Here is a 15,407-nt window from a genome sequence, read left to right as displayed (position 1 = left end):
GTATCTTCATCTTAAAACGGGACGGTTTGTTGTAATTTTACAGCGGGGTGTAAAAAAGTACCGAGGTGTGGACCCCGTTGCTATGGCGATGCGCGTTGGTAGCGTGCCAGGGACTTTCCACAAAGGCTATATAATCTGATTGCTAATACTGTGCAAAAAAACGCTTTCGCTTTCGTTGCTTTTCCCCCTATTGATTACGGTATTAAAAACTCTGCACAGCGCCGCCCTAGACACAACGCGGTACTGCAAGCAAGGAGCTGCTTGGGTTTCTGTGAAATCACGTGGTTTATGCTCCAGCGCGTCATAAAACAATTACCTTATCTATTGGCTGTCTGTCAGCATTTGAAAACATTTTTACTTAGCATTAAAGTCAGTTCAGTTTGACAAACTTTAAATTTTAGTTTTCATGTCAGAATTTAAAAGAGTTTCAAAATAAATATGCAAATGTATAACTTTAAAAACTAGCTTATAATTAATTGTATATATTTCAGTCGCTGTGCGTGTTCAGTTGTACACAGAGAATTGTGAGGGTCTGGAACCAACTCCCCAGTAATGTTGTTGAAGCTGACACCCTGGGATCCTTCAAGAAGCTGCTTGATGAGATTCTGGGATCAATAAGCTACTAACAACCAAACGAGCAAAGATGGGCTGAATGGCTGAAACTGTTTTCAAATTTCTAAAAAATGTAAAACTAAAAAAATCATTAACTTGAAGGGAGATCTGCAGCTTTTTTCCCCTTTCAATTTAGCAAGACCAACACCCCAATCTCTACCCCCCCTCTCTCTTTCTCTCCCCCCTCTTGCAAAAGTCTACCGGAAGCCATAATAGCAGTCCAGTAGTATTTCATGTTAGATTTCAGAAATGTCACCTTTTTTAATTTGTCAGTTTTTTCAAAGCGGTGTGCAATTCAATATGTTAACAAGGGAATATTATTCAGCAGCTTTCATTGGACTCTATGAAGCTGAGGGAGTTCATTCTATATAGAGGGTGTGCAATTCAATATGTTAACAAGGGAATATTATTCAGCAGCTTTCATTGGACTCTATGAAGCTGAGGGAGTTCATTCTATATAGAGGGTGTGCAATTCAATATGTTAACAAGGGAACATTATTCAGCAGCTTTCATTGGACTCTATGAAGCTGAGGGAGTTCATTCTATATAGAGGGTGTGCAATTCAATATGTTAACAAGGGAACATTATTCAGCAGCTTTCACTGGACTCTATGAAGCTGAGGGAGTTCATTCTATATAGAGGGGGTGGAATTCAATATGTTAACAAGGGAACATTATTCAACAGCTTTCATTGGACTCTATGAAGCTGAGGGAGTTCATTCTATATAGAGGGGGTGCAATTCAATATGTTAGCAAGGGAACATTATTCAGCAGCTTTCATTGGACTCTATGAAGCTGAGGGAGTTCATTCTATATAGAGGGTGTGCAATTCAATATGTTAACAAGGGAACATTATTCAGCAGCTTTCATTGAACTCTATGAAGCTGAGGGAGTTCATTCTATATAGAGGGTGTGCAATTCAATATGTTAACAAGGGAACATTATTCAGCAGCTTTCATTGGACTCTATGAAGCTGAGGGAGTTCATTCTATATAGAGGGGGTGCAATTCAATATGTTAACAAGGGAACATTATTCAGCAGCTTTCATTGGACTCTATGAAGCTGAGGGAGTTCATTCTATATAGAGGGTGAGGATGCAAAGCTTTCATGGCCAGAGCTGCACAGCCCTGATCTCTCTCCACCTCCCCTCTCCCTCTCGGTCTCTAATCTCTCTCCTCTTTTCCTCTCTCCATCCCCCTCTCCCTCCCCCCCTCCCTCCCTCAGCCACGCCCAAGGTTCAGATCTACAGTCGTAACGTTGGCGAGCTGGGCAAGCCCAACACCCTGATCTGCCATGTGAGTGGCTTCCACCCTCCCAACATCAAGCTGCAGCTGCTGAAGAACGGGGTGGAGATTGAGGGAGCCCAGCAGAGCGACCTGGCCTTCCACCAGGGCTGGCACTTCCACCTGACCAAGAGCGTGGCCTTCACCCCCAAGGAGGGAGAGCACTACTCCTGCAAAGTGGAGCACAGCACACTGCAGGGAGCCAAGAGCTTCACCTGGAGTGAGTAGCACTGCCCTGCACCCTACATCCTACACCCTGCACCCTACATCCTACACCCTGTGCACTGAACCCTACCCCCTGCACCCTCTACATGACTCCCTGCACCCTACATGCTACCCCCTGTACCCTACACCCTGTGCACTGCGCCCTACCCCCTGCACCCCCTGTGCACTGCGCCCTACACCCTCTACACTACCCCCTGCACCCCCTGCACCCTACACCCTCTACACCACCCCTGTACCCTGCATCCTTCCGCCTGTACCCTACATGCTACCCCCTGTACTCTACACTACTCCCTGTACTCTACACCCTCTACACTACCCCTATACCCTGCACTCTATACTACCCCTGTACCCTGCACCCTACCCCCTGTACCCTACACTACTCCCTGTACCCTGGACCATACCCCCTGTACCGTAAACACTTCCCCCTGCACCCTACCCCTTATACACCCTCATGCAAAGTGGATCACAGCGTCCTCACAGCGGGGCCCAAGGTAGCGCTGTCCTGTATCCTGCACCCTGTGCTTTACCCCCGAGCCCCTAGTCACCCTTCCTGCAGAGTGGAGTGAGTTCCATAATCATTGCACCAGATAGCCTATGAAGTTCCGGTAGCATCAGTCCATCTCGGAGGGTTTGACTCTCTGAAGGCGCGTTACACACCCAGCCTAACCCAAGGCTTCTCCTCTTCTCTCCAAACCTCGCAGCTCCTGACATGTGAAGACTGTCCTGAGGTACGGAAGAGACAGAGAGAGACACTTGGGGTAAGAGCCTTGCCTTTTTCTTACTAATTAATCAATCAGTCATTCAGCAATGCCTTTGTATTACTAATTAATCAATCAGTCATTCAGCAGAGGCTTTTTCATTGTAGATGCAACCTGCTGTGCTCCTAACTGGCTGCATCCTAGTTCATATTGTATTCTAGCAGTATTGTGATTTAGCCCTTGCTGTAAACTCCACTGTGTTTAAATATGAAGCTTGCATTGTAACTCTGTGCTGCCCTGTGACAGCTGTGTGAGTCGCCTGGGGATAAAGGAGTCTGCTAAATAAATAAATAATAATATTAATAATAATAAGAGGGGCAAGGACCAACGAACCCCAGAAAGGGGGTACAGTTGGGGGGTGTTAGCATCCCATTCTCCCCTACTCTAGTGGACAGGGGGTCTGTATAGGGTTGGTTAGCCAATAAGGATAGAGTAGCTGGCCAAGCCCCGCCCCTAGAATTTACAGCAAGACTCCAGTATTGAGTGAGTGAGTGAGTCAGGGTTCGGGTGAGATAGCTCTTACACAAATTTAACCTTTTTGTGTTTTTGTTTTTTTTTTCTTTTAGGTCTGGATCTTCCAGAGGGCATCTTTTGATTCTTTAAGATTCTTTATTTTTTTCCCCGCCCCCTTAGTTTTAAATTCGTTTTTTTAGTCTGTATGATATATATAAAAAATAAAAAAGACGACAGATTTGAGATTTGTAAATAATAAAAAAAACAATGCTCTGAGGTCGATAGCTGGGTGTTGGGAGGGTTAGGAGTCCTGCAAATTTGAGAATTTAGATTATAGATTTTACAGCGTTTCTAATTATTATAAGTTTTGTTTTCCTCCCCAACTGGACAAATTGTTCTGTACATAATAAATGTATATTAACACCCCTTTAGTAAAAACAGAGCAAAGTGTGATAAAGCACAGAGAGGTCTGGTAAAACATATTAATGCTACACATGGCAAATCATTGAAAAAAAATTCTTTATAACAGGACAACTTGACAAAACATAATTTTGCTTTATCCACAAAGAAAAAAGTGATTTATTTTAAGTACAGTGCTGTAGAACAAAATGTAGAGAGGCATAATATTATTATTGTGTGTTAAGGAATGATATTGTCATCAGATTCGTGAGAAGACGAAGCAAGGGGTGTTTGTCGTTTGCCTCTCCTGGTGTTGACTGTGTTTAATTCGTAGTTTAAATCTTGCAAGAATATAATCATAGTTTTAGTAATGTACCGTTTTTGTGTTTCCCTGTTAGCTGTTCTTGTGGGAGTCAACTAAAATGATTTGATGTAATTTTCTCTTTTTAAAATAAAAATAATCTTAAAAACTTTGTATTCTGGCTTGGGGGGGGGGGAGTCATTATTATTATTATTATTATTATTATTATTTTTTTTTTTTTTTTTCCTTCAATTCCTGTTCCCTTTTTGATCACTTAAAAATTTCTGAAGGAATTGATTTTAAAAAAAGGGATATTTGGAATTTGGAATTGGAATTTTAAAAAGGAATTGGAATCACACTTGCTCTTCATTCAAGAACCACTCTTGTGATCAACAATGAATCGGTACCAAGCACTAGCTGCAACTACAGTTCCCAGCATGCTTTTTCACCTGCGTCAACTGTGAGGGCCGCTGGGAGTTGTAGTTCTCTAAACTACAATGAGCTACGCTGTGGTCTTGTATCACAATACAAACCTCTATTACACTATATAATGTAAAGAAAGCATCACGATTCATCGAGACTTTCATTACACTCCTGCTGGTTATTTCAAGATATCCTCATTTGTGGAATAACTCCAATACTAGATAGATAGATAGATAGATAGATAGATAATATACACACACACACAAATAACACACAATACTTTATTTGCTGTTTATAGACGATGCGGTGATCTGATTCAAGCATTCAAAATCCTAAAAGGTATTGACAATGTCGACCCAGGAGAATTTTTTCGACCTGAAAAAAGAAACAAGGACCAATCTTGTCTTGCCTGTAGATTTGCGGTCCTGTAGCTGCGAATTGAGACTTCATAACAGTGTCTCTAGGCCAGCGTCAGAAACTAGATTTAAGGAGGTTTTTATATTATCAGATTAATTGTAGATTAGAATGATAAAGGCTCTTTGATTCTCTGATTCAAGCATTCAAAATCCTAAAAGGTATAGACAATGTCGACCCAGGGGACCTGAAAAAAGAAACAAGGACCAGGGGTCACAAATGGAGATTAGATAAAGGGGCATTCAGAACAGAAAATAGGAGGCACTTTTTTTTACACAGAGAATTGTGAGGGTCTGGAACCAACTCCCCAGTAATGTTGCTGAAGCTGACACCCTGGGATCCTTCAAGAAGCTGCTTGATGAGATTCTGGGATCAATAAGCTACTAACAACCAAACGAGCAAGATGGGCTGAATGGGGCCTCCTCTCGTTTGTAAACTTTCTTATGTTCTTACAGCAGCGAGATTAAAACACGAACCAGAAAGAGGCGTATATTTGGCAGTGGTCTGATAAGGGGGGTTTGTTGCCGGACTATAAATACATTAATAGATTCTGGGTCCATGTCTGTAATAGCATAGTCCATTACGCTATTACCCAGAGCAGAGCTGAATGCATATCTGCCCTGAGAATCCCCTCTGATCCTGCCGTTAATGATGTACAGACCCAGGCCTTTACAGAGCTGCAGGACCTGTTTCCCACTCTTGGGTGTGTGGTGCAAAGAGATCTGTTGTCCAATCACATGGCTGTTCCCTTCTGTGCTGATGCAGTCGACCTCTCTGCCAGTCCTGGCATTGAGATCTCCACACAGCAGCACGGAGCCCAGGAATTGGAAGTGACCAATTTCAGATTGTAAATTTTGAAACACATTTATTATCTCACTGGTACAGACTGGCTTTTTGCTCAGCATGAAGAGCTCTAGAAAGAAGCAGCTTTATTATATGAAGAAAAAATATTATCGTAATTCAATAATAGACATTCTACCTAATTAACATGGAAGCGCAACATGTTTTTAAAATACTGAAAAAAAAAAAACTTTTGTTTGTTATGTTGCTGTAAAATGTTACCCACCTGAGAGATTCTACAAGGACTAGAAGACTGTGATGAAACTGGATAGGAGACTGAATTCGATTTTTAATGATGATGTTAAAAAAAACAAGAACATATTATGAAATCATTTTTTGATGTATTGCTTAATGTTTTCCAGAAAACAAAAAGTTAAATTTGTGATAAACAAATGATCAGTTCTGTGTTTAATTAAAACCAATCTCTATTAAAATGTCCACAGGAATCATGTATCTGAAATGATATTGACGCTATCGGTTTCCATGGAAAATGGAGAAAGGGTTTTAATCTCCCTGCAGATCCTTGATCAGGTGTGGCTGCTGTTCTTTCAGGATTTCCAAGAACACGTCTTTCTCGCTGTTTCCCCATGCCCTGGCGAACTTGTAGAGCAATCTCATCTGGGCTGAGGAAACCTTCTCCGCTAATATCTCATCGTACTGCGTTTCTTGGAGCATTCGCTTTTCCAGTAGGGCATCAGCAATGGTCTCCACAGACACCACCCTCTGGATCAAAGCGCAGCGGTGCTCGTCCACGAATTGCGATTCTGCGGGGGAAAAGGAACGAGAGGGGAGGGGAGGGGGGGGGGGGGTGTACCAATCAGTACCAATCAATGGCAATTAAAAGCCGAGTGCAAATTTTCCTCACCCCCTGTCAAAAATGCTCCAACAAATAACCTCCAGATTTTAAATTATTCATTTTCTGTATCTTCTTTGTTATTGGCTTATAGCAACCTGGCTTTCAAATAGGGAGATACTAATGCAGAGCTGGGAATCAGACTCCCGCTGCACAGCAGTGTGATCCATTCCTGGTTTTACTAGGAGTTTAATAATAAGACACACCTGAGCTTGTTACGCACAGACACACACACACATCAACTACACATACACACACACACAAACAATAATAAACATCACAATTACAAACTTTCAAAAAAGTACCTCTTCAAAATGTATTGTAGACTGAGAGACTAATATTCCGAAGAAGAATTGAAAATAAATAATTCTTACTTGTACAGACAGATGTTGAAACAGGCGTGCTCTGGGTCCCATTCTCCAGCACTGTGGTGACTGTGAAGCTGTACTCTCTCCCAGGTCTCATCTTAGAGATGACAGTGGAATTGGAGGGTGCAGTGATGGAAAGAGTGTTGTCCTTGGCAGAGCTTGAATAGGTGATTTTAAAACTGTGAGGGATCTCTTTCATACCAGCAGGCCTGCCCCAGCTCAGAGAAACAGAGTCGATTTCCACTGAGTCTATCTTTATCTTCCCAGGAGGAGACGGTTCTGGAAGAGAAAAGAAAACTGATGTAACATCAAAGTAGATTGAGAGACTAATATTCAAAAGAAGAGTTGTAAATAAATAATTCTTACTTGTGCAGACAGCTGTTGAAACAGGCCTGCTCTGGATCCCATTCTTCAGCACTGTGGTGACTGTGAAGCTGTACTCTCTCCCAGGTCTCAGCTTAGAGATGACAGTGGAATTGGAGGGTGCAGTGGTCATGTCTTGGTGACTCTTATCAGAGCTAGAGTAGGTAATGTAAAAGGTGTGTGGGATCCCATCCATATTGTCAGGACTGCTCCAGCTCAGGGAGACAGAGTCGATTTCCACTGAGTCTATCTTTATCTCTCCAGGAGGAGACGGTTCTGGAAGAGAAAAGAAAACTGATGTAACAGCTAGACTGAGAGACTAATATTCAGAAGAAGAGTTGTAAATAAATAATTCTTACTAGTGCAGACAGATGTTGAAACAGGCGTGCTCTGGGTCCCATTCTTCAGCACTGTGGTGACTGTGAAGCTGTACTCTCTCCCAGGTCTCAGCTTAGAGATGACAGTGGAATTGGAGGGTGCAGTGGTCATGTCTTGGTGACTCTTATCAGAGCTAGAGTAGGTAATGTGAAAGCTGTGTGGGATCCCATACATATTGTCAGGACTGCCCCAGCTCAGAGAGACAGAATCGATTTCCACTGAGTCTATCTTTATCTCTCCAGGAGGAGACACAGATGCTGGGGTAGTGGATGGGCTGTTTGCTGGATCCTCAGGAACTGTAGAGTCTGGAGGAGTGGATTCGACAGGTGATGTATGTGATGGACCCATGACAGATGCAGTGTCTTCAGCAGTCTCAGGGATATTGTGATCTTGAGCAGTGGTGACAGGTGCAGTGTCTCCTGTAATCTCAGGGATATTGTGATCTTGAGCAGTGGAGGTGACAGGTGCAGTGTCTTCAGCAATCTCAGGGATATTGTGATCTTGAGCAGTGGTGGCAGGTGCAGTGTCTCCTGTAATCTCAGGGATATTGTGATCTTGAGCAGTGCAGGTGACAGGTGCAGTGTCTCCTGTAATCTCAGGGATATTGTGATCTTGAGCAGTGCAGGTGACAGGTGCAGTGTCTCCTGTAATCTCAGGGATATTGTGATCTTGAGCAGTGCAGGTGGCAGGTGCAGTGTCTCCTGTAATCTCAGGGATATTGTAATCTTGAGCAGTGGAGGTGACAGGTGCAGTGTCTCCTGTAATCTCAGGGATATTGTAATCTTGAGCAGTGGAGGTGGCAGGTGCAGTGTCTCCTGTAATCTCAGGGATATTGTGATCTTGAGCAGTGGAGGTGACAGGTGCAGTGTCTCCTGTAATCTCAGGGATATTGTGATCTTGAGCAGTGCAGGTGGCAGGTGCAGTGTCTCCTGTAATCTCAGGGATATTGTGATCTTGAGCAGTGGAGGTGGCAGGTGCAGTGTCTTCAGCAATCTCAGGGGTATTGTCTGCAGGTGCACTGGAGGTGACAGGTGATGTATCCGATGGACCCGTGACAGGTGCAGCCTGGAGTTCAGCCTCTCGAGCCCCCTCACCTGGCACGCTCTTCTCGGAGGACATCTCAGAGGTTTCTGCAGAGGGATATTACACAGTGACTGAATTACAGGCATGTCTTGCAACTTGCACAATGTCTAGTGCATTGCTTGCAGTAACAACCTATGGCAAGATTTTTGAATGAATGCTACAATTAGCAATAACCAGTTGGCAATACGCTAAGCTTACAGGTCAGACACTTTGAGACGCGCTCCGAGTCCTCCCAGTGACCTTGAAGGTGTGGCCGCTGCGCTCCCAGAGGGACCGGCCATTGAGCTCTACCTTCACTTCTGTAATAACTTGTGCTGCATCATTGTGTATAAAGATAATGTTTAAATAATATGTGTGTAACTCTTGAATATTATTATGTGTTTATTTAGCAGACACCTTTATCTAAGGCGACTTACAGAGACTAGGGTGTGTGAACTATGCATCAGCTGCAGAGTCACTTACAACTACGTCTCACCCGAAAGACGGAGCACAAGGAGGTGAAGTGACTTGCTCAGGGTCACACAATGAGTCAGTGGCTGAGGTGGGATTTGAACCAGGGACCTCCTGGTTATAAGCCCTTTTCTTTAACAACTGGATCACACAGAATCAAATACAGGAAGTATGTTCAATTCTTGATTTCTGTTTCGACACGAACCTAGCTTCACTTCTGTAATAACTTGTGCTGAATCATTGTGCTTAAAGATAATATGGGCAGCAGTGTAGAGTAGTGTTTAGGGGCTCTGGACTCTTGACCGGAGGGTCGTGGGTTCAATCCCAGGTGGGGGGGACACTGCTGCTGTACCCTTGAGCAAGGTACTTTACCTAGATTGCTCCAGTAAAAACCCAACTGTATAAATGGGGAATTGTATGTAAAAATAATGTGATATCTTGTAACAATTGTAAGTCGCCCTCGATAAGTGCGTCTGCTAAGAAATCAATAATAATAATAATAATAATTATGTGTGTAACTCTTGAATATTGGAATCAAATACAGGAAGTATGTTCTTGATCTCTGTTTTGACATGAACCATTAGAAATCATAAACTGTGGTTTCCTTGGCGAAGTCTGCTTTGTAGCGAAGGGCAATCCCTCGCCGTTACGTAAACAGACACGATAAGAGTTTTCTTCGTCTAGTCTTATTTGGAAATGGCTGGAGAAAAGACGCGTCCCATGCTACAATACTCGCTATAATACAATACCCAAGAGTCGCATTAGAGACTCACAAGCGAAAAGGGGATGTGGTAAATTGTGCTTACTAACGATATCCTGTAATGTTATAAATCGGGGGCTGCTCTTTCAACGCAATCACGTGGATTTGGCTCTTAAACAATGGAAATGCTATTATCGCATAGGAAAGTTTAGAAAACATGCCAGAACACCTCTCTGTGCTTTACAATGCTTCCTTATGCTTTACCAGACCTCTCTGTGCTTTACAATGCTTCCCTATGCTTTACCAGACCTCTCTGTGCTTTACAATGCTTCCCTATGCATTACCAGACCTCTCTGTGCTTTACAATGCTTCCCTATGCTTTACCAGACCTCTCTGTGTTTTACAATGCTCCCCTATGCTTTACCACACCTCTCTGTGCTTTACAATGCTTCCCTATGCTTTACCACACCTCTCTGTGCTTTACAATGCTTCCCTATGCTTTACCACACTCTGTGCTTTACAATGCTTCCCTATGCTTTACCAGACCTCTATGTGCTTTACAATGCTTCCCCATGCTTTACCACACCTCTCTGTGCTTTACAATGCTTCCCTATGCTTTACCAGACCTCTCTGTGCTTTACAATGCTTCCCTATGCTTTACCAGACCTCTCTGTGCTTTACAATGCTTCCTTATGCTTTACCACACCTCTCTGTGCTTTACAATGCTTCCCTATGCTTTACCAGACCTCTCTGTGCTTTACAATGCTTCCCTGTGCTTTACCAGACCTCTCTGTGCTTTACAATGCTTCCCTATGCTTTACCAGACCTCTCTGTGCTTTACAATGCTTCCCTATGCTTTACCAGACCTCTCTGTGCTTTACAATGCTTCCCTATGCTTCACCAGACCTCTCCGTGCTTTACAATGCTTCCCTATGCTTCACCAGACCTCTCCGTGCTTTACAATGCTTCCCTATGCTTTACCAGACCTCTCTGTGCTTCACAATGCTTCCCTATGCTTTACCAGACCTCTCTGTGCTTTACAATGCTTCCCTATGCTTTACCAGACCTCTCCGTGCTTTACAATGCTTCCCTATGCTTTACCAGACCTCTCCGTGCTTTACAATGCTTCCCTATGCTTCACCAGACCTCTCCGTGCTTTACAATGCTTCCCTATGCTTTACCAGACCTCTCCGTGCTTCACAATGCTTCCCTATGCTTTACCAGACCTCTCTGTGCTTTACAATGCTTCCCTATGCTTTACCAGACCTCTCCGTGCTTTACAATGCTTCCCTATGCTTCACCAGACCTCTCCGTGCTTTACAATGCTTCCCTATGCTTTACCAGACCTCTCTGTGCTTTACAATGCTTCCCTATGCTTTACCAGACCTCTCTGTGCTTTACAATGCTTCCCTATGCTTTACCAGACCTCTCTGTGCTTTACAATGCTTCCCTATGCTTTACCAGACCTCTCTGTGCTTTGCAATGCTTCCCTATGCTTTACCAGACCTCTCTGTGCTTTACAATGCAAATGTCCCCTATGTATTGGACACGTAATTGTTTTCAAACGGTGAAAGGAGATCGCTTTTCAGAGCAAGACCGGTTCGCATAGCGTAGTGCCGGGGGAGTACGTGATTGCACAGTGACTTGCGTGAATTGCGTAAACCTGGAGTCTGTTCTGCGTTTCCCAGGCTGCGCTGGCACGGGGAGTTTGGCGGGTCATAACACCGCCGGGGGGCGGGTGGGGGGGTCTCGCCTGGCGATAAAACGTGATTTCATTAATTTCCTTTTTCTTTAGAAACCAAAAAAACGTGATTCAGGTCGTCTCAAATGCCACTCGTTTAATTGGGACTGCCGCTTATATATATATCGAAACCATGTATCGTTTAATTGTTTGATTTTTACAATCTTAAAACCCTTTAAAAAAAATAAAAAAAATAAAAATAAGGTTATAAGGAAGACTTAACTACTATTTATCTCTCTTTCTCTCTCTCTCTCTCTCTCTCTCTGTCTCTCTCTCTCTGTTTGTTTGTCTCTCTCTCTCTCTCTGTCTCTCTCTCTCTCTCTCTGTTTGTTTGTCTCTCTCTCTCTCTCTCTCTCTCTGTTTGTTTGTCTCTCTCTCTCTCTCTGTCTCTCTCTCTCTCTCTCTGTTTGTTTGTCTCTCTCTCTCTCTCTCTGTCTCTCTCTCTCTCTCTCTCTCTCTCTCTGTGTCTCTCTCTCTCTCTCTCTCTCTCTCTCTCTCTCTCTCTCTCTCTCTGTATATTACAGTCTCATAATTCTGTCCAAAAATGCTGTCGTATTTGGCTGGCGTATCGCTTAACTTTATAATAATGATAACAACATCATACCTATAATTATATTAATAATAATAACAAAACAACAACAACAATAATAATAATAATAATAATAATAATAATAATAATAATAATAATAATAATAATAATCTTACCTTGGATCGTGTTGTTAGCGTCCGATTTATTTCCAAAGATTAGCAAGCCGGCTATGTTCCAGAGTTCAGCTTTCTCGTTATTTCCATTGCTCCCCTGCAAGCGTGTTTCGCCCAGCCTCTTCTTGAACCGGTTGAGCTCCTTTTCCACTCTGTTGAGCTCTTTTTTGACGATGTTGTCGAAGGCGTTTACAATGCGGTCGTTCTCCGTGCCTCGGTCCATCTCGGTTCAGCGGCGGGTCTCGCTGTATAGAGCGAGGGTCAGGACGCGCAGACTGAAAACAGAATAACGTGACGTCAGCCCCTTCCTCATTGCAGTTCCAGCTCATATAGAAACTGCATCTGGGAATTCACGCACACAATGAAGTTAACAGAGAGCAGTAAACAGCTTGTTTTTGATCTGTGTAATCAGCAGGAACGGCTCCAGAAATACATCCCAGGGGATAATCCGTTGGGAACGGAGCCAAGGCCAATATGGTGGGGTTAATAATCTACCTCAATTTTTGCTTTTGTAGCTCTGAATGAGCTGAAACATAAATAAGAACATAAGAACATAAGAAAGTTTCCAAACGAGAGGAGGCCCCCATTCAGCCCATCTTGCTCGTTTGGTTGTTAGTAGCTTATTGATCCCAGAATCTCATCAAGCAGCTTCTTGAAGGATCCCAGGGTGTCAGCTTCAACAACATTACTGGGGAGTTGGTTCCAGACCCTCGCGATTCTCTGTGTAAAAAAGTGCCTCCTATTTTCTGTTCTGAATGCCCCTTTATCTAATCTCCATTTGTGACTCGCCTATTGGTTACCAAACTAATTAGCTACTTATCTGAACAAAATGTAAACGAATATTTAAAAGAAACTGAAACTCAGAAGAGTAAACGGGTTTGTATGAATGTTTATCCTTATATCTGGTTTATCGATATATCTGGAGCTCGGGGTTAAACTCATATTGCAGTGTGCTACCGAACAGAACTAAAGGGGGCGCGGAGTGGGATTTTCCGGCTATTGTATTTTAGGAGTGTTATATTTCCTTACAAGATCGAAGTCTAAGAAATCTAACAGCTTGTACAGCAATGTATTTACGCACGAAATTAAATACTAAGGCTGCATTACAGAAGAATATTTTCTTAAACCAAATTCACATGTAGAATTGGAAACACGTTCAAATAAGTGTCTGTTTCGTGTATTGAGGGAAATGTTATGAAAAGAATGCCATGAACGTTGTTGAAGCCGACACCCTGGGATCCTTCAAGAAGCTGCTTGATGAGATTCTGGGATCAATAAGCTACTAACAACCAAACGAGCAAGACGAGCTGAATGGGGCCTCCTCTCGTTTGGAAACTTTCTTATGCTCTTAATGAACTCATGCTTGTGAATTCAATCGGAATTTCATTTGAAATCAGTAGGATGTGTTAGTTACATTGCAATTACAGACACTTGTAAAATCTGATTTTCCTCAAACCCCACCGACATTAACGAAGCTGCGTTAGAGGATAAACAAAACCTGTATCAGTCCTCGTTATTCAATTCACACACACAACACAAGCATCTGACCAAAAGGTGTATCGTAGACTATAAAAGCCCATCAGAAATGCTAATGACACATTTCAGGTATTCTTTTTAGCATTCATGAATTGCAAAAGCCTTTGGAGAAGTAACTAGATTTGTTTTCGTCTACTTAAACAAATGTGAGAAGAAAAAAATAATATTTAGCTGAACTTTTGATCCGCCCCATTCGGTTATCTCCGGCTCCAGCTACGAGTGTATCGCTGCAGAGCGAAGGCACGCAGAGCTCTCGCGGAGACCTCGCATGAGTGCGCATCTCGTAATGTAGGTTTAGGGCTAGATATTGGGGTGTCAAAACTCAGTTCCTGGAGGGCCGCAGCGTGTCCCACCCCGAGCTCTTAAATACTTAATTAGTCTATTGATTTGATTAATTTGAACAAATCTAACACACCTCTCCAAGTCTCAAAATGTTTCATAGGTAATGTACCATGAATCAAGTGCATTTTTTTTTTTTACAAAATTATCAACCGTAAAATACCTTGTAAAACATGAAATATGTCCAATTGAAGAAATAATTTGATCAATTATGTTAAGCCGAACCAGACGCGCTTTCCGGCTCACCCGCTCGGACCTGACCCGATGCAGGACTCTACGGTACAGCACTAGCTGCAACTACAGTTCCCAGCATGCATTTTCACCTGCGGCAAAGGTGAGGGGTGCTGGGAGTTGTAGTTCTTGAGCTGCAACGTGCTGTGCTGTGGTCTTGCATCACAATACAAACGATACAGACCTTTATTACACTATATAATCTAAAGAAAGCATCACCATTCATTGAGACTTTCATTACACTCCTGCTTGAGCTAATATATATATATATATATATATATATATATATATATATATATATATATATATATATATATATATATATATATATATATATATATATATTAGCTCAAGGAGCCAACTGCCCAACGTTTCGATATGTTGTACATATCTTTCTCAAGGGAGCCTGTGTTTGAATCAAAACATTGGAGGTATTTATAGATTTTTGAAAACTACTTGTTATTGTTTACATACAAATCCATGATTTATTCTTTCATGATGTAATGGTGTTCTATATACTATGACATCATTTCTACTTCTATCTTTGAATCTGTATTAATTCTAATTAACATTACTTTATATAAACTTATATTTTTATTATATCATGCAATGCTTATATATATATATATATATATATATATATATATATATATATATATATATATATATAGACACACACACACACACACACGCACGCACGCACGCACACACAAATAACAAACGATACTGGATTTGCTGTTTATAGCAGCGAGATTAAAACACGAACCAGAAAGAAGCGTATATTTAAAACACATTTATTATTTACTGGTACAACTTGTGTTTAAACCGATAGGCTGGTGTCAGGCAGGCTTGCTGATCCAGCAGTTAAAGAAAAGGGGTCTGATACCAGGAGATTGAAATCCCGGCTCAGCCACTGACTCCCTGTGTGTGTGTGTGTGTGTGACCCCGAGCAAGTC

At 42.4% G+C, this 15,407-nt stretch overlaps 2 protein-coding genes across 3 annotated transcripts in view; one reads left to right on the top strand and one right to left on the bottom strand.

Moving 5' to 3' along the window:
* LOC117398321 (beta-2-microglobulin) overlaps positions 1–4,204 on the top strand; it is a 4,743-nt gene extending 539 nt beyond the window's left edge. Inside the window, exons 2-4 of the mRNA XM_034912907.2 lie at positions 1,836–2,114; positions 2,821–2,877; positions 3,444–4,204. Of these exons, the coding sequence (XP_034768798.1) occupies positions 1,836–2,114; positions 2,821–2,834 (293 nt within the window). The 3' untranslated portion in view covers positions 2,835–2,877; positions 3,444–4,204. The remainder of the gene's footprint in view (positions 1–1,835; positions 2,115–2,820; positions 2,878–3,443) is intronic.
* Positions 4,205–4,687: 483 nt separating this feature from the next.
* Positions 4,688–14,184, bottom strand: LOC117398037 (mucin-2-like). Of its 2 annotated transcripts, none has more exons than XM_059016961.1 (6): positions 14,059–14,184; positions 12,349–12,620; positions 7,651–8,799; positions 7,295–7,567; positions 6,935–7,207; positions 4,688–6,471 (listed from the first exon to the last, which is right to left on the bottom strand). In XM_059016961.1, the coding sequence occupies exons 2-6, from the start codon at positions 12,566–12,568 to the stop codon at positions 6,212–6,214; spliced, it is 2,175 nt and encodes a 724-aa protein (XP_058872944.1). In that variant the 5' UTR covers positions 12,569–12,620; positions 14,059–14,184; the 3' UTR covers positions 4,688–6,211. The 2 variants fall into 2 exon arrangements, 1 of the variants encoding a protein (XP_058872944.1); XR_009320234.1 differs by lacking the exon at positions 14,059–14,184 and having other exon boundaries at positions 4,693–5,054; positions 5,934–6,471; positions 12,349–13,049.
* Positions 14,185–15,407: the final 1,223 nt, after the last annotated feature.

Source organism: Acipenser ruthenus, chromosome 54, assembly GCF_902713425.1.
Source record: "Acipenser ruthenus chromosome 54, fAciRut3.2 maternal haplotype, whole genome shotgun sequence".
Lineage (NCBI taxonomy): Eukaryota > Metazoa > Chordata > Actinopteri > Acipenseriformes > Acipenseridae > Acipenser > Acipenser ruthenus.
Note: the sequence above shows the minus strand (reverse complement) of the source record. Positions and strands in the feature narration are given on the sequence as shown.